General features: G+C 40.5%; 1 protein-coding gene across 6 annotated transcripts in view; it reads left to right on the forward strand.

Moving 5' to 3' along the window:
* The window catches only part of Tp63 (tumor protein p63), a 205,187-nt gene that overhangs the window by 120,084 nt on the left and 60,462 nt on the right, over positions 1-24,641 (forward strand). For all 6 annotated transcript variants that reach the window (XM_021653965.2, XM_060370152.1, XM_060370153.1 and 3 more), the window contains one exon: positions 9,444-9,698. In XM_021653965.2, coding sequence (XP_021509640.1) covers positions 9,444-9,698 — 255 coding nt within the window. The remainder of the gene's footprint in view (positions 1-9,443; positions 9,699-24,641) is intronic.

Raw genomic sequence — 24,641 nt, forward strand, 5'->3', positions numbered from 1 at the left:
GAGGAAGAGACTTGTTTGCCTTCTTTCTTTGTCTACCCCAACATATGAAGTCCTTTGGGCTCCGGGGAAACTACTCTACCCATGAAGTCCCTGGCAGCCGACATCCTCTGAAAACCTGTGTCCACCATCAGCCTTTGCTCTGTCTTGAGCCTGACATTCCCCAAAGGATAGAGAATGGCATGTTTACTTGGGAGCCCTCTACATGGCTACTAAATAGTGATCTCTGATTGGTTTGGAGAGCCATCTGCTGCTCTGGCTTTAACTGGTATCTTCAGATAGAAATGTGGTTTCTGGTACCTCCTTATATATATAAAAAAGACTATTTCTAAATGATGTGCCTAGTAATAAAAATATGCAAGCCTTGTCATTGGTATGTTATACAGGTAACAGAAACACATGGTTTTTCTTGATATCTGCCAGGTTATTTGGATAATTTTGGGTTCCTTGCAGGAAAATAAGTTCTACTCATTTCTATTCAATTTCATGTTTTGTTTAGTTTTTAAATGGGGCAGTTTCCTAATTTAAAAAAAAAAAGGCTTGTACTCTAGCAAGTAAATAGGGCAGAGTAAATGCTACTTTCATATAATTGAAATTGATTGCCCATGAGGGCAGAGAATGTGTGTGGTTTAAAGAGAGAGATTAGATTTTTATCTTGTGTTGTACTTGCTTCTACACTGTTTCCTTGATTCAGTCTGTCCCCTGTGTGTCCATGGGTCATCACCAGAGATGTGGACAGTTTAATCTGGGTGAGTGAGCCTGATGACTGGCAAACACACTGCTCTGATTATTTTCCTTGTTCTGAGAAACCAAAAGTTGCTTTTGCTTAAACATGGCATCTAAGCCTTTTCCCTCTCAGACAGCCTCAGTTGAGCAGGCTGATAGGGTGCCACTTTTTGACTGAGGTAAATAAAGTGAGATGAGGAAATAAGTGCCTTTCAGACGAAGGTATGCCTTCACCATAGCTGCTAACCTCAGTTTTGTTTTGCAGTTACAAGTGACAGGTTAAAGGAATATCCCAAATACTGGGTACGTCACGACATCTAATTACAAAGTGTAGTAAAGCATCGAAAGCTTTACCTCAGATGAAATGAAATATGTAGCCATCAGCCGGGAAGCTGACAAGCAAAAGTAAATTAGAGGGCAGAGCGGCAGAACATTCGCCTCACATAGGAGAGACCCCCCATCTGATCGCTGGAACTGCGCAGACAGGGAAACAAAAATAAAATGGGAGCACGTGAACTTGCAGTAAGGCTCGGGAGTACACTCCTCGCCTCACGCTTCAGTGTATGCCTTGCGCATAAACGCTGCCCTGCAGGACTCTAGGTGCATGTTATGTAAAGTCTGGAATGAAGTCATGCATTTAGATCATTTCCAAGAAGCAGTTTATAAGTTTGATAAACCAAAGACTTGGCTCCTCAAAACATACATACACGTGTAATTAGTTAATGATGTCATTATTTTGAACAGCATTCTGGCTAACTGGGTGGAAATTTGGGTAAGTGACATGGCGAGGCCAAGTCAGTGACCAGTCTATAAGAAACTAAAGGCCACTCTAAGTTTTTTTTTTTTCCTCATGTGGTTTCTTTCTAAAGGAAGCTATGCTTGCCCATAATTGTCTTTAGCAGGAAGTAAATAATAACTTGGCTGTCAAGAGGTAGACTCTTATGGCTGACCTACATGCACTGAAGAAAAAGTCTAGACCATCAAGTGGGAAAAAAAATCTCTGCCTTGGCACAAAAGTGAGTATGTGTTCATTTTCAGGAAGTAGAAGCTCATTAATAAGCTCCCCAGCTAGGTATGAACCACCAGCTATTATTACTCACTGCACCATGAGTGACAATTCTGGCTATTCTGCTATGGGTTCCCACCAACGCTGAAGCTTGCAGCACCATTCCCATCTACCGAGAGCATGAAAAACACAAAGCAAAGGTCACGGAGATTATAGGAGATGCCCTATATCGCTCAGTTCTTGACAGACGGGCGCTGAGATGAATGCAGTTTTTACGCAGAGCTGCCTTGAGCTAAACCACCGTTACTTTGTTGTATTAGAAAAAAAGGAAGGTTTAGCAACTACATCTCAGGTCAGTTTGCAGATGGGGCCATTTTTAAGACAAAGGAATCTTCTCAAGTGGCCCACCCTTCAGAGCATAAAAGTGTCACAAAGAGATCTGCGCAGTGTTTCCTTCTATGGGGCTCTTTTCTGGTTGGGGGTTAAACTCTGAGGACAGGTAATGGCTTATTGTGCAGGGTGAAAGCTATTCAAAAAGACCACTCTCCTTGAATGCAACGTTCAGATGAAAATTCCAGGCAGACCTTTCTGTCCCCTTTACCGAATCTTGGAATGGAGACCAATGGAGATGGAGATGATTCACTTTGCTAGCATCACAATGTGGCTCCAAGTATTACTTTGAGCAAGTTGTTTAATCCCATGAGCCCCAGTTTCCTCATCTTTAAAATAAATGTACTGTGTGGCTATCTATCAGGACATATGGGACAGAAAGCATTAAGCAGTTCAGGCTCAAGCTGAAGACTCAGTAGGAGTATTAACATCAAAAATAGGTAGAATCTTTCCAAAGAGCAGCTTGCATATGTATGCTAAACATATATTACATTCTTAACCAATTTTGGACATTCATCATTATTTTATTGACATCAATGTCTTCTGCATCATGTCCTCATGAGCTATGCATCTACTACAATGTAATTGCCTGACTGTTCCTTGTCATGACATTGACACAGATTAAGCAGATGAACTGAAAGTTGCTGATGAGCTCTTCAGTCACTGGATTATATTTTCCATGTAGACGGCCTAACTCTCACTGCACATCTTCGTTAGCATGCACTGCCTTTCCCCAACATTACCACAGGCATGAACAGAGCAAGCAAAACAGATGATTACTCTAGACTGATGATGCCCTCAGAGAGCAAAACAGAAGAAAATGGCCATAAACATACTTTGTCCTGCATGTTAATGAGTAGCTGCCAGGTTGAACAAACTAAGCTCTGGGTGTCTTTCTCTAATATATGTCAGGAATTATAAAATTCATTAAAAGGGTGGTATGTTTCTACTTTCCATTGAGCCTACACTTTCTTGGTGTATACTGGTGGCAGAATTGAGAGTCCTCGTGATTTACCCTTGTCTGTCTTGATTACCAGGGTGGGTACTTGCTAAAGTCCTTGAGTTAAGCTTTCATTCTCCTTAGCCGAACTATAAACTTAATTTACCTAAATTAAGGTCAAGTTTTATCTTCAATGTACACCCCATTTTCTGCCTTTGAAAACTCTCTGTGCAGTTTTTGTTGGCATCTTTGTTTCCTTGACCAGCAAACTGAATCCGTTTGTCTCGCCTGCTCATGGAATTGTTAAGGTCATCTCTCATACATCATAGACTCTTGGTTCTCCAAGACTTGAAACTTTGTGATAAGATATTCTAGTTAATATTCTGCCTATACACTTGGTTTGTTTTCACTTAAGACAGTTTACTCTTTACATTTTGTTCATTATATAAATGGATACTTTTTATTTCCAGCCACTCACTTTTTATGATTATGTATCAAACAAAACATGTATTATTACATTTAATAAAATATGGTTTTCAGAAAAGATGAGAGTACCGACATGTTTAAGGTAGAAAGATGTTGATCTAACTCAATGTTCTACTATAAATATCTTCTTGACCTCAAACAGAAAGCCGTAAGTTAATTATACTCAATTCTAGCATAAAACAAACCATCATTTTCTGGAGTGGGACAGGTGGTGGAAGACTTAAAAATGGCAAGAATTTCTCCCTGAGGCAGTGTTTGTTGAAAAGCACTATCCTACTGATATTACTGGATGAAAATGTAGTGCTGATGTGTAAGGGAGGGAATGAATACTTTAAGAAGCCAAGGTCATGAAGAAACTGTTTTCTTTTCCCAGGAAAGCTACAGAAGGCTCATAAAGACTCCTCCATTATGCCTGAGGCAAAAGGTTATACTGACTGAGGAAACTAGCTATGCCACTGAGATAGGTTATTTTCTTTTCTTTTTCTTTTAATTTTTTAAGAGTTTGACCAGGTAAATCTTAACCAAGACAAAATGATGATTTCATGGAACCTGTTTTGAAAGTAGTATCATAACATTATTTTAAAATAGTTTCACAGGGGGACAGACGGGCGACTAGAATGGAAGAGCTGGTGGTTCCTTTCCATTGTCTTCATGGTTTTATGCACATTCTTAGCCCATAGGAAGCTGGTGTCAAGTTTGCTCACCTTCATTGCCCAGAAGAAGGGCACACTGCTGGTAGTGTCAGGACTTAAGCCCAGGCCACCAGGTCTGAGAGATCTGTTACACTTCTAAAATCCAAACAGAAATATGAGAAGTGGTGAAGATGTCTAATCCCCTGGCCTTACCTAACAGTCATTCAAGAGGAAAGAAAAAAAAATATTTTTTTTCCGAATGAAATCTACTACTTTTATTTTTTTCAACATTATCTCAAAGTACCTAGTGTAGTACAGACCAGCAGTATCCAAGAAAGAGCGATTAGGATATTTGCTTTATACAGGTAAATTTGGGGAAAAGATTTGTTTATGTTTTTGTTTTTGTTTTCTTACAAGTTTTTCTTAAGCCCCACTTGCAAGGTAGTATTCAAATAGTTTGATTAGATACTTTATTGGTGTTAATTTTTTATAGGGAGGTCATAAAGTTTTGAACTTCAAGTGGCCATAAATTCAGGGGTATCTTTGTTTACAGCAACATATCAAACATTACTGAGCATCATGTGAAGGAAATTCAGATCCATAACATGTTCAAAATCCAAAATGGTCACCAAGGAAAGGAAAAGAAAACCAAGCTAGAGGAGTCATATTCATAAGACAGTTTGGAAGTTCGTACAGAGAAAAACCTAGTCTTCTATGATGCTGTCTTAATTCTGGACATCCAAGTGGAACTATTGTATATTGTATGACATGGATCAGAGTCAGTTGACAGTTGTAGAAGGCAAAACTGAGGCCAAGGGAGGAGAAAGAGGAAATGCTCTTTCTTTTATTTGGTAACTGACAGTTGTACATGTTCTTTACTCATGATCAAAGCCAACGGATTTTCAGCCACGGGGATCCCTTTCTGTCCCAACCATATTTGTGTTCCTCAGCACTCTAAGGGTGTTCTGTGACATCCAAGAGTATACTGTATACTCTTGAGAGTGTCCTGTGTTCCATCCTTTCAGTATGAAGATCAGCTAATCTGTGATGAATGTGGATATGCTTCAGGGAAAAGCACAGGTGATATTTTGAATCCAGTCAAGGAGTATTCTATTTTGTAGTAACTTTTACAGAAAAAAAAAAAAAATAGTAACTGCCTAACGTCAGAAGACATCAACTCTTCTATTATATGAGGATTATAACAGCAGACAAATTGTGCCTATTTTGGGATATTCATATTTTTTGGTTCATATTTTCTGAAAAGAAGGCTGCCTGTTCTCTCGGATGTGACAGGATAGGCACATAACATTGATATCCATTCTGTGTAAATGTGAAGATCATCTTAGGGACGTTCTGAGATCAAGACACTTTGTCATTAGAAAGAGAGAGTGTCCTCTCTATTTCACTTCCAATACCATGACACTCTTCGTTTCATAAGAAACACAAATGCCCAGTAGGGTTCTTCCCAGGCCAGTGTTTGTGCCTGCTGTACAAAAGAACCACTCTAGTCTCTGATAGTCTTCCTTGTCATCATCAATAATCAATTAACATTCCAGCACCACTCATTTCTCCTGTGTGTGTTCACGGAATCAGCAAGAGTAAAGAAGGGGTCAGTGCTTTCCTCCTCTACACCAGCTTCACTTTACTGGGAAACAATTCTTCTATCACCTGCCCAGCTTCAAAGAATGATGGTTTATTCTAGGATTAAACAAGTTAACTTAATTACTGAGCTACCCTGGGCTATATCCGAACAGGTGTTCTAGGTTATATCCTTACATGGTCCTTGGTTGGAGAAGCAGTCTCATAGAGGGCCCCCGTGCTCTGATTTATTTTGTCCTGTGGAACTCCGTCCTCTCTAGGCCATACTAACTCCCTCTTCTTCCATATGATTCCCTGCATTCTGCCAAAGGTTTGGTTGTAAGTCTCTGCATCTGCTTTGATACACATCCTAAAGAGACCTGATAAGCTAGGGTCAGATGGAAGGGAAGGAGGACCTCCCCTAGCAGTGGACTTGGAAAGTGGCAGGGAGGAGATGAGGGTGGAATTGGGAGGGAAAGAAGGAGGGGTCTATGGCTGGGATACAAAGTAAATAACCTGTAATTAATATAAAAAAATAAAATAAAAAACCAAGTTAACTTAAGATACATCATTTAAGATCTACATAGAGCATCTTCAGAATGTCACTGGGCATCCCTGACCTTTCTGATACCAGACATTAAAAATGCTTAACAATGGATGAAGAGGCCCTGAATTTTCATCTTGCAACAAGCACTAAAATTTGTTTTACTGTCCTGTCCGGGAAACACTTGCAATTCTGAACAATTGCCCTTGTTCAGTCAGTGTGCACAGGCACTCCTCCAATTAAAGAAATAAGCAAGCGAGAACCTTTTAAGTAGTGGGTATTTCAAAATCAACTTTTATAGAGCTCTTTCTCCAACAAACTAAGAAATTAAGACTTCCACATACATGTTTTTACTGTGGTAATTATTTGATCATATCTATGTATAAACACCAGAAACAAAATCAAAGATGTGATTCTTCGTTATCATCTAAGCCCACAGTTAGAAGTGTTGAATTGAAAATTATTGAAAAATTTAGTATACTATTTCTATCTGAATTTTTAAAGCATGATTTGGGAAGAATTTAAATTGAAACAACTTTTCTACTGTTTATCGCTGGATAACAAATAAAGTTTATGCACTATCGAATACTCCAGGTGTATATATAGCAGGTGGAGGGCTTAGTAGAAACAATGCTGTTTCTAGTCTAGGATTTTACTGAACTGCACAGAACTTAAGAACTTAGCATTAGAAGTAGACCCGTCAGCAGCCACTGCACTCTTCGTGAGCTTTGGAAGGCAGCTTCTCCTTCTTTGGTGTCAAGTATGTTCAGCCTTGCAGAAAGAGCGGAGGCCTGCCTTTGAGATGCCTCAGCAAATGGGATTTTACTTTTTCCTCAGTTCTCGGAGAATTGATGTGTTTGCTTACTGGCTTTTAAAAGTTGGCCCCCAACTTTTTTTCTTTACATGTATGGTGGGGGAAAGGATTCAAAGAGCCGGTGTTTCTTTGTTCTCATCCAAGCCCACAATTAGTTGCTGTTTCTGCTGCTTAGCTGGACGGGCAGGGAGGAGTGGGTCAGCAGTCATTTTACTGCCTGCGAGAAAGTGTTCAGCTAACTTCTTTGTCCTTTCTGTCAGGGACCACTGCCTGCCTAATTGTCCTGCTATAGGGAAGCACGTGTCCTTGCCAGCATTATCTGATTCCTACAGGACTTTCAAGAGTGCCTTGTATGCTGACCCTTAGCTAAACACAAATAAGATTTCTTAAATCCCCTTTCCAAACTGTGGCCTCCGGCTTGATACCTAAGAGCTTTTTAATTCATCAGGGTGTAGACACATTTGTACCTGCCTCGGTTTTGGGGGGTTTTTTGTTTGTTTTCTTTTTCTCCCCAGGGTGTCTACCTGTAGTTTGGCCGCACCTGTCTGGAAGGGAGGTCGAGGATGAAGGGTAGACTGGAGAGGAGCAGGAACTTTAGAAGTCAGAAGGGAGAGGAGACAAACAGCTGCTCTTGTCAGCATGGGGATAAGTGTAAATAGATTAATAGTTATTTACAGAGCAAATGGGGGGTGGCATTCCGCAGTGGAATGTGAAGGCATGAGTGTAATGGAAAGGGTGTGCTGCTCTGGGCATTCGGGCAGATGCTCTCTGGGCTGAATGGAATGACTGAGTCCATTTATCTCCTCCTGTGACAGAATTAAGTTGGATAAAATCATGTTAGTAAACTTGAAGTTTAAAATGAGATGTAAAATTCAAGTCTTTCTTTCTTTCTTTCTTTCTTTCTTTCTTTCTTTCTTTCTTTCTTTCTTTCTTTCTATTTTCTTTTTAAATCCTTTTTGGTTCTTCATGATTTTCCATACCCTGGTTCTTCTTGGGATCATATTTCTATTAAAAACAAAACAAAACAGAACAGAACAACAGCCTCCTTTCCTCCTTTTTAAAATATGCACCAGCAGGGGTGGTTCTCTTCCCTTTATCACCCGGAAGAGAGAGCAAGACTTCCATTTGTCAAAAAGCTTCATCCCAGAGAAAGCAAACCGTAACCTGGTGATTTGGGTTGAGGGAAGTCTTGTTTCTGTCAGCTGACTTAAGGCAGTTTCAGAATTTCTACTCTGCCTGGTGGGTAGTGCCTGGGTAAATCACATCCTCATCTCTGGTAGTGAGAAAGCTGATCTGCAGGGAAATGGGAAGATTTTGATTAATTCCATAAACATCTCACTGAAAACTAGCTCTGAGCGTGGTCTCACAGGAGACAGTATCTGTCAGTTGGAGCTACAGGAGATAAAGTACTTCTAAATTATGTCCACCATTATTTTGTTTTTGTTTTTAGAGAAAGGGTTTCTCTGAGTAGCCCTGGCTGTCCTGGCACTTTCTTTATAGATCAGGCTGGCCTCCAACTCAGAGATCTACCTGCCTCTGCCTCCCAAGCGCTGAGAGAAGACAAAATTGCTACAGAGAACATGAATGGCACAGATTCTTAAAAGTTAGACCTTGATGGAAAAAACTCAGCCTGCCAGCAGGCTCCCTTTCCGTCCACGTGGTAAAGCTGATGATGGTGTGAACCCAGCTAATCAGGAGGATAAGGCAGAACGGGGGGCTTAAGCCAAGACTTTGAGTCTAGTCTGAGAAACATAGCAAAATCCCATCTCAGAAAATAAGGTGTGTAGTGAGTCTCCCGGACAATGCTGCCCATTCCACCCTAGTCATCAAACTGTCCCCCGAGTAGAGGGCTGTCAGGTAAATCTAGATTTGATGCTAAAAAAATTTTATGTCCCATATGTACAACAATTTGATTCTCAGTTGGTCTCTGGTCTCTTTCCTTGTAAATATTGTAGCAAAATGAGAGCTGGGTGTGTGTGTGTGTGTGTGTGTGTGTGTGTGTGTGTGTGTGTGTATGTGTGTAAGCAATAATACAGGCAGCATGTATTTAAAATAATCTCTCAGCAACCTTGCCCGGGGCACCCTGTGCCTTTTTTGAGTAACCATCTATTCTGTTTTCCAATACTCAAATAGCAGCAACGCGTGTTGCCTCGTACCACAGATAACAGACTTTACTTAGTACATGAAATTTTTGGGACCTCATGACCAATTTTGCACAAAGCACACCAAATAATGCCTTTTATTACTTAATTAGTTAATTAAATTATTTTTATTAAGCAATGAGTTATAGAGTACATGACTAACATCGGGGTATCTGGGTATCTTTGTAGCCACAGTACACAAACCTGGGGCTCCTGAACAGCATGGACCAGCAGATTCAGAACGGCTCCTCGTCCACCAGCCCCTACAACACAGACCACGCACAGAACAGCGTGACGGCGCCCTCGCCCTATGCGCAGCCCAGCTCCACCTTCGACGCCCTCTCTCCGTCCCCCGCCATTCCCTCCAACACAGATTACCCAGGCCCACACAGCTTTGATGTGTCCTTCCAGCAGTCAAGCACCGCCAAGTCGGCCACCTGGACGGTAAGAGTCTCGCCCTCAGCCCCAGGGTGGTCTTCACCACGTCCCAGATTTTTTTTCTCTTTTCCAAGTCCGTATATCATTTATCCAACGTTGAACAATCATCCTAAAATATTTAACTCTTATCCAGCGTATAGATGATAACTCAATGCAAAAGCATGGCATTGAGTCAGGCAACCAAACATACAGATTTTGGCCAAGGCGTAGTGATTTCAGCCCGTTTGTTCCCGACTGCTGCACACTACTGGGCGATGCTTTGTATTCAGTTTCAGGAAAGTGAAAAGTGCTACGACCATAAGTACCATAACCCCAGGAGATACAGACAGTTCCAGGACGTTTTACAACAGATAAAAACGTGTTAAGAAATGATTAACAAAAGGCGATGCAACAATTTAAGGCAATAAATATCATTTCCTAAGGCCAATGTGTTTATGCATAGAGAGTCGATAGCATGGATAATAACTTGCTGATCATATACACATTGTGATATATGTAATATCTTAATTTTCAATGCTTTTTTTTCCCCCATCAAAAAGTCAGGACTCAGAGTTTGTGCAAAGGGATTCTGATTTCAAATGTTGGGGAAGCCAACTTTCCATGTGTTCTAGCCACAACTTTCCTAAGGCTTGTGCATCCATCCCTGCCCACCCCCCAATTGAAAAATTAAAGAAAAAGACGGGGGAGTGGTGGCATGAGCCTGTAATCACAGCTGCTCATGAGGCTCAAGCAGGAGTTGCAGTTCAATCCGTTTCCTGAGCTACAGAGGGAGCATGAGGCCACTCTGAGCAAGTTAGTGAGACCTGGACTCAAAGGAAAAGAATAGCTGAAGGCATAGCCCACTGTAAGGACTGGTCATGTATGTGAGTCCCTGCAATAAAAATAGGATATTTATCTCAGTACTCAGTTTACAGTACACTGAAGAATAACATGAAATAATAGTTGTGTATACAGGAAGAAACAAACAGAGCTGGTTTTAACCAAAGGATGCCAACTATAGTGGTGTGCATATTTATCAAATAATTTCCTGCGTGTGGAAATCCTTCTCAATAGCATTATTTTACTGAAAAGTAGTGTTAGAACTTGGTGAGTCCTTTGCCACTTGAGCAAGTCTGACACTCGAGAAAGTACCTCTACCTTTATGTCATAGAGCAGTGGTGCTCAATCTGTGGTGTGCAACCCCTTCAGAGGCCAAGTGACTTTTTCACAGGGGTTGCATATCAGATATTTATATTATGATTCATAATAGTAATAAAATGACAGATATAAAGTAGCAACAGGAATAATTCTATGGTCAGGGGTCATCACAACATGAGGAACTGTATTAAAAGGTCACAGGAGTAGGAAGGTTGAGGACCACTGTTATCGATGGTACTGCATTGTCTATCGGTTTTCATCCAGGTGAATAGAGTTTATGGGTAGCCTACATTTATCACGCATTCTACCATCATCTTACATCTGCTCCTTCCCTTTCCCCTCTCATTTGTATAGCCAATAGCATGATTTTGTAACCTCTTCCCTCTGTGAGGAAAGCTTGGAGAACATGCAGATTAACCCAAGTGATAGTCTTAAAGTTTACGGGACTGAGGTGTTTTCTAATTTCTGCTTCACTTGATGGAGTATGCCTTTTGCTTTTTCTGGCTTTTCAATCAGGAAGTCCCTAAATTGTCTAAAATTTAATCTCCCTTCAGAGTTCTCCTTTCATGGTTTGAGAAGCTACTCTGTCATAGCTCATATTTCAACCATGACTGAAACCAGCTTAAAACTTGATCTTTTCTCCATGTCCTGCTTGTCAATTGTGTCATAACCCTTCATCTCATTTGCATTTACAATCCTGGAGATGGATGCTGCAGGTGAGTAAAGTTCAGAAGACAAGAGAGTTCCTCAGTAATGTTCTGCCATCCACCATGACAGTGGCCTCTTACGTGAAGACATGGGAACCTAGAGTGGGACGTGGAGGATGGCATTGACAATTCCCAGGATCAACAGTTACTTGATTGGTTATTGAATCCTGGGTCCACTTGTCTGAGGAGAGAAAAGGGTTCCAGAGACCACCAAAGGAACATCACTTCCCTTCTAAAGTCATGTAAGAATCATGGAAACATTTAGTCCGGGTGCAGTCTTCCTCATGTACCCTTGCCTCACTGCCCCTTCCCCAAAAGCTCTGGACCCACTTGTACATTCAGCACAAACACAACACACCCACAATCAAGGACCTCCCCTCAAGCAAATCATCTAACAAAAAAAGCATTAGGGTCCACTGCTTAAAGCATGTTTCAGGCAGGAAGAAAGTAATTTGTTCATATAGGCTGATAAAATCTTCTTGATCCTAGAGCAATACAGAAGCCCAGGAGGTGGAAGATGGTTGAATCACAAGAAGTTAGGTTTCAGAATTCTGGGTAAGAGCCAGAAAGCTAGGATGGTGGTATGATTGTCAGTATGGTCTTTGCCAAGTCACATTAGCCATCTGGAGTTTCGTCTGGAGTTGGTGAGGACGAAGAGGGTAGCAATCACTGTTGTCAGGGGTGAGCTAACAGGACAGAAACCTTTAGGAATGATGACGCTCTCATCAGACGCCCTGCCCGCCGTGCACAAGTTGAGCTTGTCAGGCAGTTTGATATCTGTTTGGTGGCTGTACAGTTGTCTATAATCCCTAAAGCATAAGGGTTCCACTAGTATATAACAACTATGTATAGTTTTATTACATTTATTTATTTATTTAAATTATTTATTTATTTGGTGTCAAGCAGCCTTATTTCAAGCAGCACTTCTTCAAAATCTAGATCACTGGAGTCCTTATCCAGGTTCCTGTGGCAGTCGCCGAGGAAGACAGTATTTCTTAATTAGGAATATCTATGCTCTGTACAGAGCAGCATCGAATTATTTGGGCCACGTTTACATATCCTTGCATTCAAACACAGGTTTTGCATTTTAAAGAAGAGTTACTTAAGTATTTATCTTATCTGTGCCTCATGACTAATTCAAGTCATTACAATGAGAAGCCTCAACAAATAAGTCACAAGATGAGTCACGCCCAAGGGTCCTCATTCCAGACAGTTCCTGTCCTAGGCTCTCTAGACTGTCATGCTTTCTAACTGACAGATGGTAGAGGCAAGCAGGAGTAGGCCTGCGCCCACAGAGCTGGTCTCTAATATCTCGGTCCTCCTGTTTTCTATAGAGTTTGCCTCTGATATGCTGATGGCCAATTGGAAGAGGGTATTTTGTGCTGTATTACACAGCATTTGCTCTCTAGGCATCTTTGCCTTTAAAAGAATTTATTCTAAATAAGATTCTAGATGAAGCAGCTGCCATTAGGGGAGGGCACACTTTCAGCCTAGTCCATCCAGGGATTCTCTAATAAGAAGTTTTTAGCTTTGTTTCTGAGCCTCTGGGTTGTCTGACATCTCTTCGTGATGTTCTTTCTCCCGTCTGGTTTCACTCTCAGCGATACTAGCAGCATATAAGTGGGATGCTGGGAGCACGGGGACACGCACCTTCAGCTCTTCTGCTCTAACTCAGCAGGGCGACTTATGCTTCTAATTCTGGAAAGGTAGATATCGTAAATTTTTCCCAACGAAACAAAGCCAAGGGTGACAACAGGTTCCTCTACTCTGCTTCACTCACACGCCTCTCAACGAGAAGTTTAGGGTTTTGTGTCAGACCGTCTTCTTTCCATAGTTAGATCAGCACTAGTTAGAGAGGCCTGCTACTTAAGAAATGTATGAACGGTCCACTGTTGCACTGGAGACTCACCAGCCACAGGGCATTGGAAACAATGGTATGTAGAAGACATCAAGATGCAAGCACAGATTTCATCTCTGTGCCGTCCTGGTACAGCATGGACTTGCCCTCAGATGCACCCTGTCGGAACGTCGCTTTCTTCGCATATGTATATGGATGTCAGTACTTTGCTGTAAACAGTACAATGTGGGTGAATGTACCTATTAGTGCTAGGCTAGTCAGAGGCACACACGTGTTCTTTGAGCCTAACCTTCCTGAGTCTGAATTTGTGAATTGAATTTGAGTCTTTTTGAATCCCTAGCTCATTGTAGTTTTGTGGAGGGTACAACTACATAACAGGTAATAATTTTTAAAAGAAGAAAAGTAAAGTCTCCATTAATGATTTTGGGATATTAACAAGCATGCTTCAGTCCCTTGGGATTGAATCTCTATATTATTATCCCCTCTTCAAATACACAGGGAAACAACATAGCATGATAACTGGCTTTCCTGAATGCAAGCTGCTATTGGCTGTCTTGTTTCTTGTACCTACCGAAGCTGATGCAGGCTTGTCATGCCAGCACAGGTGTGGGTCCTTTCCAGTCATAAAACATAATGATTGAACACGCTTATTCATCAGTTTTAATTCAGCTTCATTTATTAGAATACTGTTTTTTTTCCCCTCTGGTATGTGGGCTGGGAACCAATGCATGTTACTTATTGACTTAGAGTCAATGATTACTGGGTATCACTGCAACACTCAGTGACAAGACACTAATTCAGTAAAACGAGGCAAATATGCAGGTCAGAATGCTAGATGGATGTTAAATAGCATCCTAAGTACTAGTGTGGAGGGTTTCGGTGGTATCAAGAGGAAAGCTTACCACAAGAACTGAGAATAAGGGCAAAGAAGACAGAGGTTTTCTTTGCTACCGTACTAGAGCAATGAGGTTGCCATTCACAGACCCAGGCTGCCTCTGATTATTGGCTATTGTCACACACTTTTACTAGCTGTGACATTATTTATTTATTCATAGTGGCTCATGACATAGCAGTTCTCTGTGAACACCCTCAGGTTAGGTTTTCTCCGTTTTTGTTTTTCTGAACTATATGCAGACTTAGGTCATGACTTATCTCTTGGGATAAAGAATCATTTGCGTGCTTGTGTCTTTCTCTCTTTATAGATTTCAAAGATTTGTTAGGTGGAAACCCTAACCTAGACACAGAACACCATTGGACATATGGTGGGTCCTTAATAAATATAAGGAGACTTAGTTTGTATCCGTTAGCCCTACCACGAACTGTCTATGGACATGGACCTTCCACCTTGGGCCCTGGTTTGTAGACAGCATTCTTCCTTTGCTTTTCTTAATCATCCAAGGTTCCAGTTCTGTTGAGAGCTTTGAAGAATCTGCCTGGGGCAAGTGGAGAGATTAGGGAGGTGTAGTTTGAAAAGGGAACAGCTCGTTCCCTGGAGAGTTCTATTGATCCTAGCAGTTTGGGTCCCAGCCTCAGAGACAGCCAGGCGGGCTATGATGCTTGCGTGCCTGTAGCCCTCTCCCTGTCATCAGGTTACCTGTAATGTAAGACATTCAAGGACAGGCTGCCAGTTCCGCAGAAATCAAATGCAAGCCAGTCTATTGCATGGCCCTCTGGAATGCAGACTCTTATGGACACGATAAGCTTCTCCATGTTGTCTATGATTTGCAGATTCTTCTCACAGAGAAAATATTTCTAGCCTCAAGCTTTTGCTCAGTGAAAGAGTATAAGGTTAGTGTACACACAGGGTTCTGGGTTCAATTTCTAACATGTTCTCTCTCTCTCTCTCTGTTTCTCACTGTCTGTCTCTTTCTCTCTGCCTCTCTCGGTCTTTCTGTTTCTCTTTTTGACTCTTTGTCTCTCTCTTTCTCTCTGTCTCTCTCACACACACCCTCCCTCAAAATGTAAGCCTTCATTTGGCCTTACTATAGTCTCACAGTTGAAGTGACAGTTAGATTTTATTGCTGAAGGACAGGTGAGAAGTTGGTAGCCCTTAACAAGGTTATTTTCAGCTCTTGGCATAGCTGTTATGTAAATTATACAAGATACATATAAGCGCATCTTTCTGTACATCAAACACACTAAGAGTTACCCAAGCTATTTCTTAGAACACAGACTACTAAGTAATAATGTCTCAAATAACATATTTGGTGATTCTCAGTAATGTTTAATGTGACTGCCTTTGGGGTTTGAATTTATACACATCCCTGGTCAGACGTGATACAGAAGGGATGTTGCTCAGTCCAGAGCATAATTACTCAATCATACATCTAAATCCTAGTTCATCTGATCTGATGTTTATCACCCCCCCACTTTCTTCTGAGTGATTTGTAGATTGAAGCATGGCGTTTCTTTTAAAAATAATTAATATTGATTTACCGCATATGAGCAGAATCAGGTCCATTGATCCAACAGGAATAAATTTTATATTATTGCTTTTACTGCTTCAGAAAGAACCCATGTTTTCCTCTTTCCCTCTTATTCTTTCTTTTTCTCCTGTTGCTAGATCCCCATTTATTTTTCCTGTCTTCCCTATGCCTCAACTTCCCATCTTTCTCCCCCTTTGTTAGTTATCACCAGCACTGGCCAACTGGGTACTGTAGGTATCACCAGCCACTTAGTGCATTGTTTCCTGAAATGGTGGGCTAATGTGGAGAAAATCTGAATGATGCTGTCACTGTAGGCATTTTCACTCTCAGGTGTCACACTCTGGAAACTTCACATTCAGCAGGTGGCTCAGCTGGCTAACAGTGGCTCACAGCAGCATAGAGAGCATGCAGAGCTGTTGGTGCCAGGAGGCCCAGGGTAAACACTGCCTGGGTTGAGCCACCATGCCTGCAGGGTCCCCCACCTTACAGTCCCAGCCTACTGTCAGGAGAAGCGAGGCCTGTCATTAAACAGGTGAGGAGAAACTAGAGACTGGTTTGCATAGAACACCTCCAGATCTATAAATGGTAGTAATATCTTCCTCAAAAGTAGTAAAAATACTATAATCCAAACAAAAGAGTAGACAGACTAAATTTTCATCCTGTTCAATGTGTTGACCAAGACAAGAAAAGTTATTTGAAGTTTGAATGAAATAACCTCTAAGGTAGAAACTCTCAGTGACTCTCAGCAACGTTTCATCAAGAAATAATACACTGTCCCTTTCAAAGGAAACAAAGATTGATTTCTTGCCACATGTAACCAAGCAGTATATTGGCAGTGTATGTATTTTTTTCTTATAGAATCTATCCTTCCTACCTTCTCATGTCTATAAAATTTTATCTTAGAAAAAAACCCTAGTTTTATACAGTGCTCTGTACTTGCATAAAGTGTTTTATGTGTTTCTGTTCTTATCATTAGAGAATTTATGGAATTTTGTAACTTAACTCTAAAATTAGCCAAAGCTATAATCAGAAGTGGGCAGTGAGGTTTAACAGGCTTCAAATCAATTTTCTCAGCTTACTAACTGATAGTTTATTTTTAATTGGCACATACAGCATCTTCTGGAAGAAAGATCACCCGAAAATTGATGCATAAACAGAGAATAATACCAGAAGAATTTTTTAATGACTCAAGAAAAACATACTATATCATTAAGGTCACTAGAAATCCCTTAAAATGAATGTGTATTCAAAATCAACCCGAAGGATGTGCTTTTTACTGTGGGATATTTGCTGTTGGTACCTTCCCATATATGAGCTCTACGCACTGTCATTCCTGTCACCTCCTGGTGAACCATTTCCACCGTGTCCACAGTCTGTCCCAAACACCTCAAGACAGGTATGTGCGCATTTTTCTTGATTTTCACCAGCCACTTGTCACTGGGTGAGTTAATGCAACTGTATTTTACAAAGTCCTCATGAATCTATACCAAGAACAATCACTATATTTACGTAGACTGCTCCTAGTTTTTCATCCCATCTTTGCTCTTTGCTTTCTTCCCCCTTCATTTAATGGTATTAGAAGCTGCCAATTGAGTTTTGCAGATGTTACAAGCCACTGGATTTCCTGGGGTGGCGGATACAGAGAGACTGGCATAATGTAACTTTTCTGTTACATTATGTAATAACGTAACCAGCACCTTCTATTCTTTCTACATCACAGGAGACATTCTTGTAGAATAGGGTGGTGAGTCTTAAATTCTTTAAGCCTTATGATGTGTCCTAGACATGGAGTGGTTTTAGATGGTGGGGTCCTGTAATTAGGAGCAAGGACACCCAATGAGAATAATTTTAGTTGGTGTCTTTCCTGTGGTTTTTAATAATATTCTTAACCCTATCATCAAACTTAAATTCAAAATAAAATGTAAAGTTGCCCGAGAACCTATACTTAATGTTTTGAAAGATCAAGCTGAAATCTTTATATATTTACTTTCATGTGTGTCGGTGTGTGGGCACACAACAGTGTACCTGTTGACGTTAGGAGACAACTTGTGAGTGTTGCTACTCTCCTTCTACCATGGGGTCTTGGAGATGGAACCCAGGTCGTCAGGGGTGGTGGCAAGCACCTTTACCTGCTGAGACGACTTGCAGGTCTCCCTAAATTTTATTTACTGTGTGATAAAATTAAGGAGGTGTTCTTCCTTTACAAACAGAGCGAGCCGTCTCAGTTTGAATTTATACTGAAGGTTCACGTGGACAAGCATAATATTTGCCATTAAGTTGTGTCAGGAGGAACTGAGTTCCAATATGATTTCTTCAAACTTAATGCTGAAAATGCTTAATTTTAAGTCTCCTAGTCAAACAGGATCTTCCTTTGGCACCTTCTAAAGTTTATCGGTTTTTGTTGGGCCTTTGTATGTTCTCAGGAAAATTTTAATTAATACATCAAGGAGACTGTTTTAGAAAACTCTCCTTGCTTTTCTTTGACTAGCTTCCTTATTGAAACAAATAAGGAGACCATGGATAACTTGAAGGCTCTCCTTTGCTTTGTGAAGTCATGTGACAGGCCCTGAGGAACAAGGCACACTGAATGAAGCAGGGCGCTCAGCAGGCCACTGTGGGGGACTAATAAGCAGGAGGAACTGGGGCAGGAGGTTGTCTCTGCCCATCTGTTAAATGGGTATGATAATATTTCCTTGGCAAGATGGCTTTGAGGTATAATTAAGGTTTATGAAGTACTCCAAGAGCCTGGGAGATTCTGTTCTCAAAACAGAGCTTGTTATTACCTCATCCTGGATCTTCATTGCTGAGATTTATCTTCTTGAACTATATTATTCCCATGTTTCTAATTCAGGTAGTTTTCTGAAGTTTTCCAACTCAGTTACAAAGACACAACATGACACACCGTCCATGTGTAAGTCCTTGGGTATAAATATTAAATGAAAAATATATAGTTAAAAAAATTTTTTATATGCATATTGATGTTGGCCTGGATGATGTCTGTACATCATATACATGCCTTAGCCCGTGGAGGCAAGAAAAGGGTACCAGTTCCTCTGGAACTAGAGATGCTAAATCGTGTAAGACACCATGAGGGTGCTGAGAACTGAACCTGGATCGTCTGGAAGAGCAGGTAGCACTCTTAACCACTGAGCAATCTCTCCAGCCCTGTATATACTCAAAACTTTCTTTTTGAAATGTATTTAGTTGAATCCAACTCTGTGTAACAGTAGGATGAACTCATTTTGATTATGCTTTGATAGCTTGAGATACAAATATAACTTGCCCTTTGATTCTCCTATATTTACTTTTCTTATATCTTGTGTATTAATTTGAGATTTTTATATTTGTGAATATAAAGCCCTAAAGTGAATGTAAATTGCCTCTATTCTGTTGCATATTTTGTATTCTTGAGAAAAATCACATTTTCCCATTCAAACAATGTCATAATTATGGATTACAGTTCTGACCACATAATCACCATCAAAAAAAATCATACATGTGATTAACCATATGTAATAAAATCAAAGTAATTACTGCTATAAACACCTATACTCATATGAAATAGAAAAATAATTCTCACAGTCCTATAGTTTGTTTAACTATGCTATATTCCTTGACAAATGTGTTACTTTTTACTTGTAACAAAATTAGAAGTTATTTTTAATGAATATGACTTCCCTAAAGCTTAACCTATCATAACAAGTATTTCAATTAATATTTTGATGGCTTGGAATTTTTATGAACTCATTACAGAAACTTAAAAAGCCTACCTTTCTCAAAATTATCTTCAAAAAGTTGCAGTTTTTACAAAGTATGTAGCGTGACTTTGGTGTTGAACATATTAGTAAGAGTTTTATGTGTAAGGAAAGAACACTTCTTTATTGAATCTGAAAATACTAGTATGTGTCTTTACTATCGCTACCAGACACCCTATGTCCCAAATTAAGAGTGGGTCTTGAAAAGAAACCCCCAATGTTTGTAGATATGAGAAAGGCTTGGAATTCCCAACAGGGAGACTTCTAGCCCTTTGCCTTCTAATCCCCTCGACAGGAGATAAGGTCAAGGGCTAGAGAATGTACTAGACTTCAGGCTTATTTCTAGACATTAAGTTTATTGCCGAAACTTGCTCTTTCGGCCTTCTCTACAAACTCTGAAACTAAAAGAGAATGCCTTTGGGAAATGTTGGAAATAGTTTATAACTAGGTAAAACAGATTAACCAACAGAGTACTTTTTTCATTAATAAAATTCTGGGAGAATTGTTTCTCCCAGAAACAACTGAAATTAATGCTTAGTAAAGTGTTTTTGGTTTTTTTTTTGTTTTTTCAATTTTATTTTATGTGCATTAGTGTGAAGGTGTCAGCTCCCTTGGAATTGGGGTTACAGACAGTTGTGAGCTGCCATGTGGGTGCTGGGAATTGAACCTGGGTCCATTTGGAAGAGCAGACAGTGCTCTTAACCTCTGAGCCATCTCTCCAGCCCCAGATTGCCAGCTTCTAAGCATTATCATAAGATAACTTCGCTCTTCCTCAATCTCCTATTCTTCTACCTCTTCCATCTTAACAGATTATATCTAACTTTCACCAATCTTCAAAGCCAAAAGTTTACTTATTCATATGAAAATGCAATAAAAGCACATTTCAGAGATGTTTATATTCTGTGCCTGAGAATCATCATATAATTCAATGAATATTCACTCATCATTTTCTTTTGTTAAAAAGCTATCACAAAAGACACAGATGTACACCAAGGTCTAGTTACATGGAATCAACTCACTGTACTACAGCCAGCACGAATTATAGGCTCCTCATTTAATTTTCTACTCAAGAAGCAAATGGGTAGCTATTTGTTTAAGCATCTACAATGTACTGATAGTCCAGGAGGTATGCCTTATACAACAATCATGGTTTTAAGCTATAATGCCTTTTTTTCTATACAAGTGTGGAAACATAGATGCTAATCTTTAACATAGGAATGCATGTGGGACCCTAATCTTTCTTATAAGGCTCCCTTGATACAACCTACTCTGTACCATCTGGACAGTCTGGGCTATGATGAAAGCATAAAGAAGTGTAAGTAGGACTGGTTTTGTAAAGGACGGTGTGGTGGCCAAACCAGATTGTCATTATTTGTGATGGCAAATAACTCACAAAACAAAACAAACAACAACAGCAGCAGCAGAAGGCAGATAGTACTTTGAAGACCTCAAGGCTCTGACATTAGCAAAAGCAACTATAGATGGCAATTAAAAAAAAAACCCAAAAACAAAAACAAAAAACAAAACAAAACAAAAAAACCCAGACTGTCTGAAAGCTGCAGAGGGTTCCGTATTCAACAGTGAGAATAGGAGAAGACAGAAATCACAAAATGTGAAAACTGAAAGATGTGAAGTCAGCGGTAGACAGTAATTGGAGCCATGCCACCCATGCATAGGTCTGTGGGAAAAGTGGAAGAAAAGTTCTACTGTCCACTTCGGATAACAAAGAGCTGTGAGAACGAACACACTTATTTCGTTGGATAAGTCTTTCTGATGTCTTTCTCATCAGTGTGTTCCCTGATCATTACCAAAGACATTTTACGTTTAACTGTTTCAAAGCTTGCTTTAACTTGTTATCATCCCTTTGGGTAGTAAATAAATGTGTTTCTGCTAACACAAACAAGTTTTACTAGCAGTAGTGTCCCAGGTTTTAATATCCCTCTTTTCCCGAACCTCCTCCCAAGAGTAGCTATTATCTAGGCACTGGGGTTAGCAGTATGACTGGGACAGGGGAAGTCGAATGTCTCAGTAGAAACCTGTAAGTAGAGCCTTTTTACAAAAGTATTAAAAACACACATTGCATTTGTAAGCTGATGTTCTCTAAGACACACTGCTAGCTTTAATGGTATATGTTTATGATATGCACTTCTAATTTGGGGAAAAAGACCCAAAGGAATTCAAATGGAATGTGCAAAATCAACCTAATTGCTTTTCATCTTTAATTACTGCATTTGATAGTCTATTATGTGTTTTTGCATTCAGATATGAGAACATGCTTTTTATTTCTTTCACTTTTCTTCCAAGGAAAGTTGATTGAGCTATTTTGGGAGATGGAAAAAAAAAAAGCTAGGGATGAGAGAGGGTATATCCTACGTTTTCCCCCTAGCAAGTCTGTTCTGTTTTGAAAACAGAATTTCTTTCAAATATAGTTCAGGTAGTCTTAATGAAGAAATATGTGATTCTGTCTGCTTTTCTAATTTAACTATATACTTTCTCAGTTTGTCTTAAAATTTCAAAGAAAAAGGTCTCAGTCAATATCAGCTTGAATTCAGAGAAAGCAGAAAAGCAATCAGACTTCTCAGATTTTTTTGTTCATAAGAAGCCCCAAGGTTTATTTTTGGCCATTAGTACAGCGCTATCTACAAACCATTGGGATGAATCGTGATGGGAGAGTGTCTTAATATGCTAGGTAGGCTGGCCACAAGCTCCCATGCTCCAGGTGGTCCTTCTGCTTCAGCCTCCTGCTTAGCTGAGATCATAGGTGGGAGGCACCTCAAGCACAGAAGGCTGGATATTTTTCCAATAATTCGAATACACCCTGATTTGATGGGATCTTGACCTGATGCTGGCATTCATGCTGCTTGCCTTTGAATGGTTAAAGACTGCTGTGGTCTCTCCATTCTACAGCCAGTGAGCGTACACATCAGGAAGAGATGGCCAGAGCCACCTTGTTGTCTGTCACTGGTATCTGACGGAATAGGGGTACTCATCCTACAAACGAAGCTTTGGAACAAAGTAAGCTAGGAAAGGGGGAATTAGAATGAGTGTATTTTTCCTACGTCCTGCCCACACTGTAATACGAGCAGACAGGAGAGTTTATATCCTGCTAAAGCTTGCTTAGAAGCATTCCCAAGCTAACAGATTTTCTTTTAAGAAATGGCTTAAGAATTTGTTTTGAAGTTGTCAGTTGAGCATATGGCTGTAGGGCATGGGCTCAGTCCTAATTTGTTGCTTTCATAATGTGTTTGACATTGGAATTTAGACTGCAGAAACTGAAAATGGAATGCTTTGAATGAAGTGCTTTTCATAAACTCTTGATTTAAAAAAATGTTCCCTGGTAAATTAAAATGAGACACCATAAAGCAAACAACACACCGCTTGAAACTATGAAGGCTTGTTTTCGTATTATCTGTGTCTTTTAAGACTACAAATTTAACATTTTGTGTTTGGTATACCCTTTCCTCTTCTTGAAAGCAAGAACTTTGGTGTTTGACTAAAGGGTGAAAGAGTTTCTAAGAAGACAAGGAAGCAAAATAGCAGAATTCAGCTTGCTGGTTAGGCGAAGCTATTCTTCTATGCAAGGCTCTGTCTCTCCAGCGTCATCTTCCCTAATATGAGGATGATAGTATCACTAGATTTTAATAGAATGAATATAAAGCACGTGCTGCAGCTTCTGGGGAGTGCTGAGTTTTGTTGGGACAGATTATAGATTCAGAGTTAGAATTTAGGTTCGACTTGCCCGGCTCTAGTGATTGTTGGGATCTGTATTAGGGAGATAGCTCTGCGGAACAGTTCTTGCTTCTGTCATGAAGCCTTCTGTCATACAGTAGTGGAAGGAATAAGCACTTGGGTTATGATGCAAACAGAGTGTGGGCCTTCCAACAGCCAGAGTAAGACCACAGGGAAGCCTGTGTGCTCACCTCCAGATACTGCCGTTTCACTGGAAGCTGTGCTCAAGCAGGGAAAACCTCATAAATGATAGTCAAACGGCACTACCTGTGTAGGTCAAAGCCTCTGAAATACAGTCACAGGCAGTGTGCTGAGCATCACAGATAAAATATTCCGTGGATTAACCATGCTCAGATCATATGAAAAGCAGATTAATCCAGTCCTGTGTGGATGCCTGCCATGGGAAGGGACTGAAGATGAAATGTGACAGTTGAGCAAGTGTGTGGCAGTAGGGCACAGCATTCGCTTGTGATGTAGCTCACTCTTTATGGTGGGGAGAGGTGAAAGAAGACAGCAACAAGATGCTGGGGTCACTGTTTCTAGGGCTGCACTGAAAAGAAACAAAGAATTATAGAGAACCAGAGAAGGTGCCAAAATGATAGCTGACACCCCCCTCCCCCCTTGGACCTGCTGTCAGCAATGGTGAGCTGGCCTTCTCCAGCAAGGATCCGGTCCAATTGCTTTGCCCTATGAGTGTCTCAGTTTCCACATCTTTAAAATTAGTATAATAATAATTACTCCCCAGGGTTTTCCCGAGGATCGCATGAGATAATGAGGCATAAGTGGTTTATAAACTGGGAAGTTGCTGTGTGAACTGTTGCCTCTGCCTTGAGAGAAGGGAGGCCATGGGTCAACCTCACGACTTCCTAACTTGTGCTTCCACGTGGGGTGCAAGCATGAGGTGCTGCCTGAATGAGGTGAATCTTCCCTAACGTATTTTAAAACGTCCTAAAATATTTTCTTTCACTCCTGCTTTTAAGAAAGAGAAAATCTGGCTAGGTACCGCAAACTCGACGCCCACCCTTCCGCCCTGCCCTTTCTTTCTTCTGAGGAGAACCCAAGCAGTCTAGAGGGTAGTGTTGGCTTTTCTCCTGGAATCACTGGGCTATCTGATTATGGAAGACAGGAGCCTTCCTATAGGACTCACCTAACCGGAGTGTCATGTGGCTATCCTTAATCTGTCGGTTTCTTCACACACACAGCAGTTCTCATTGCCAATTTGTTCACAGTATTTGATCATGGACACGTTAACAGCAGTGCCTAGGTCTCAAGCCATATCTGCTAGAGACCATCCATCCATCCTCCAGAGCTCCAGAGAAGGGAGAGGCTCCGCAGAA

Source organism: Meriones unguiculatus, chromosome 17 (assembly GCF_030254825.1).
Source record: "Meriones unguiculatus strain TT.TT164.6M chromosome 17, Bangor_MerUng_6.1, whole genome shotgun sequence".
NCBI classification, from domain to species: domain Eukaryota; kingdom Metazoa; phylum Chordata; class Mammalia; order Rodentia; family Muridae; genus Meriones; species Meriones unguiculatus.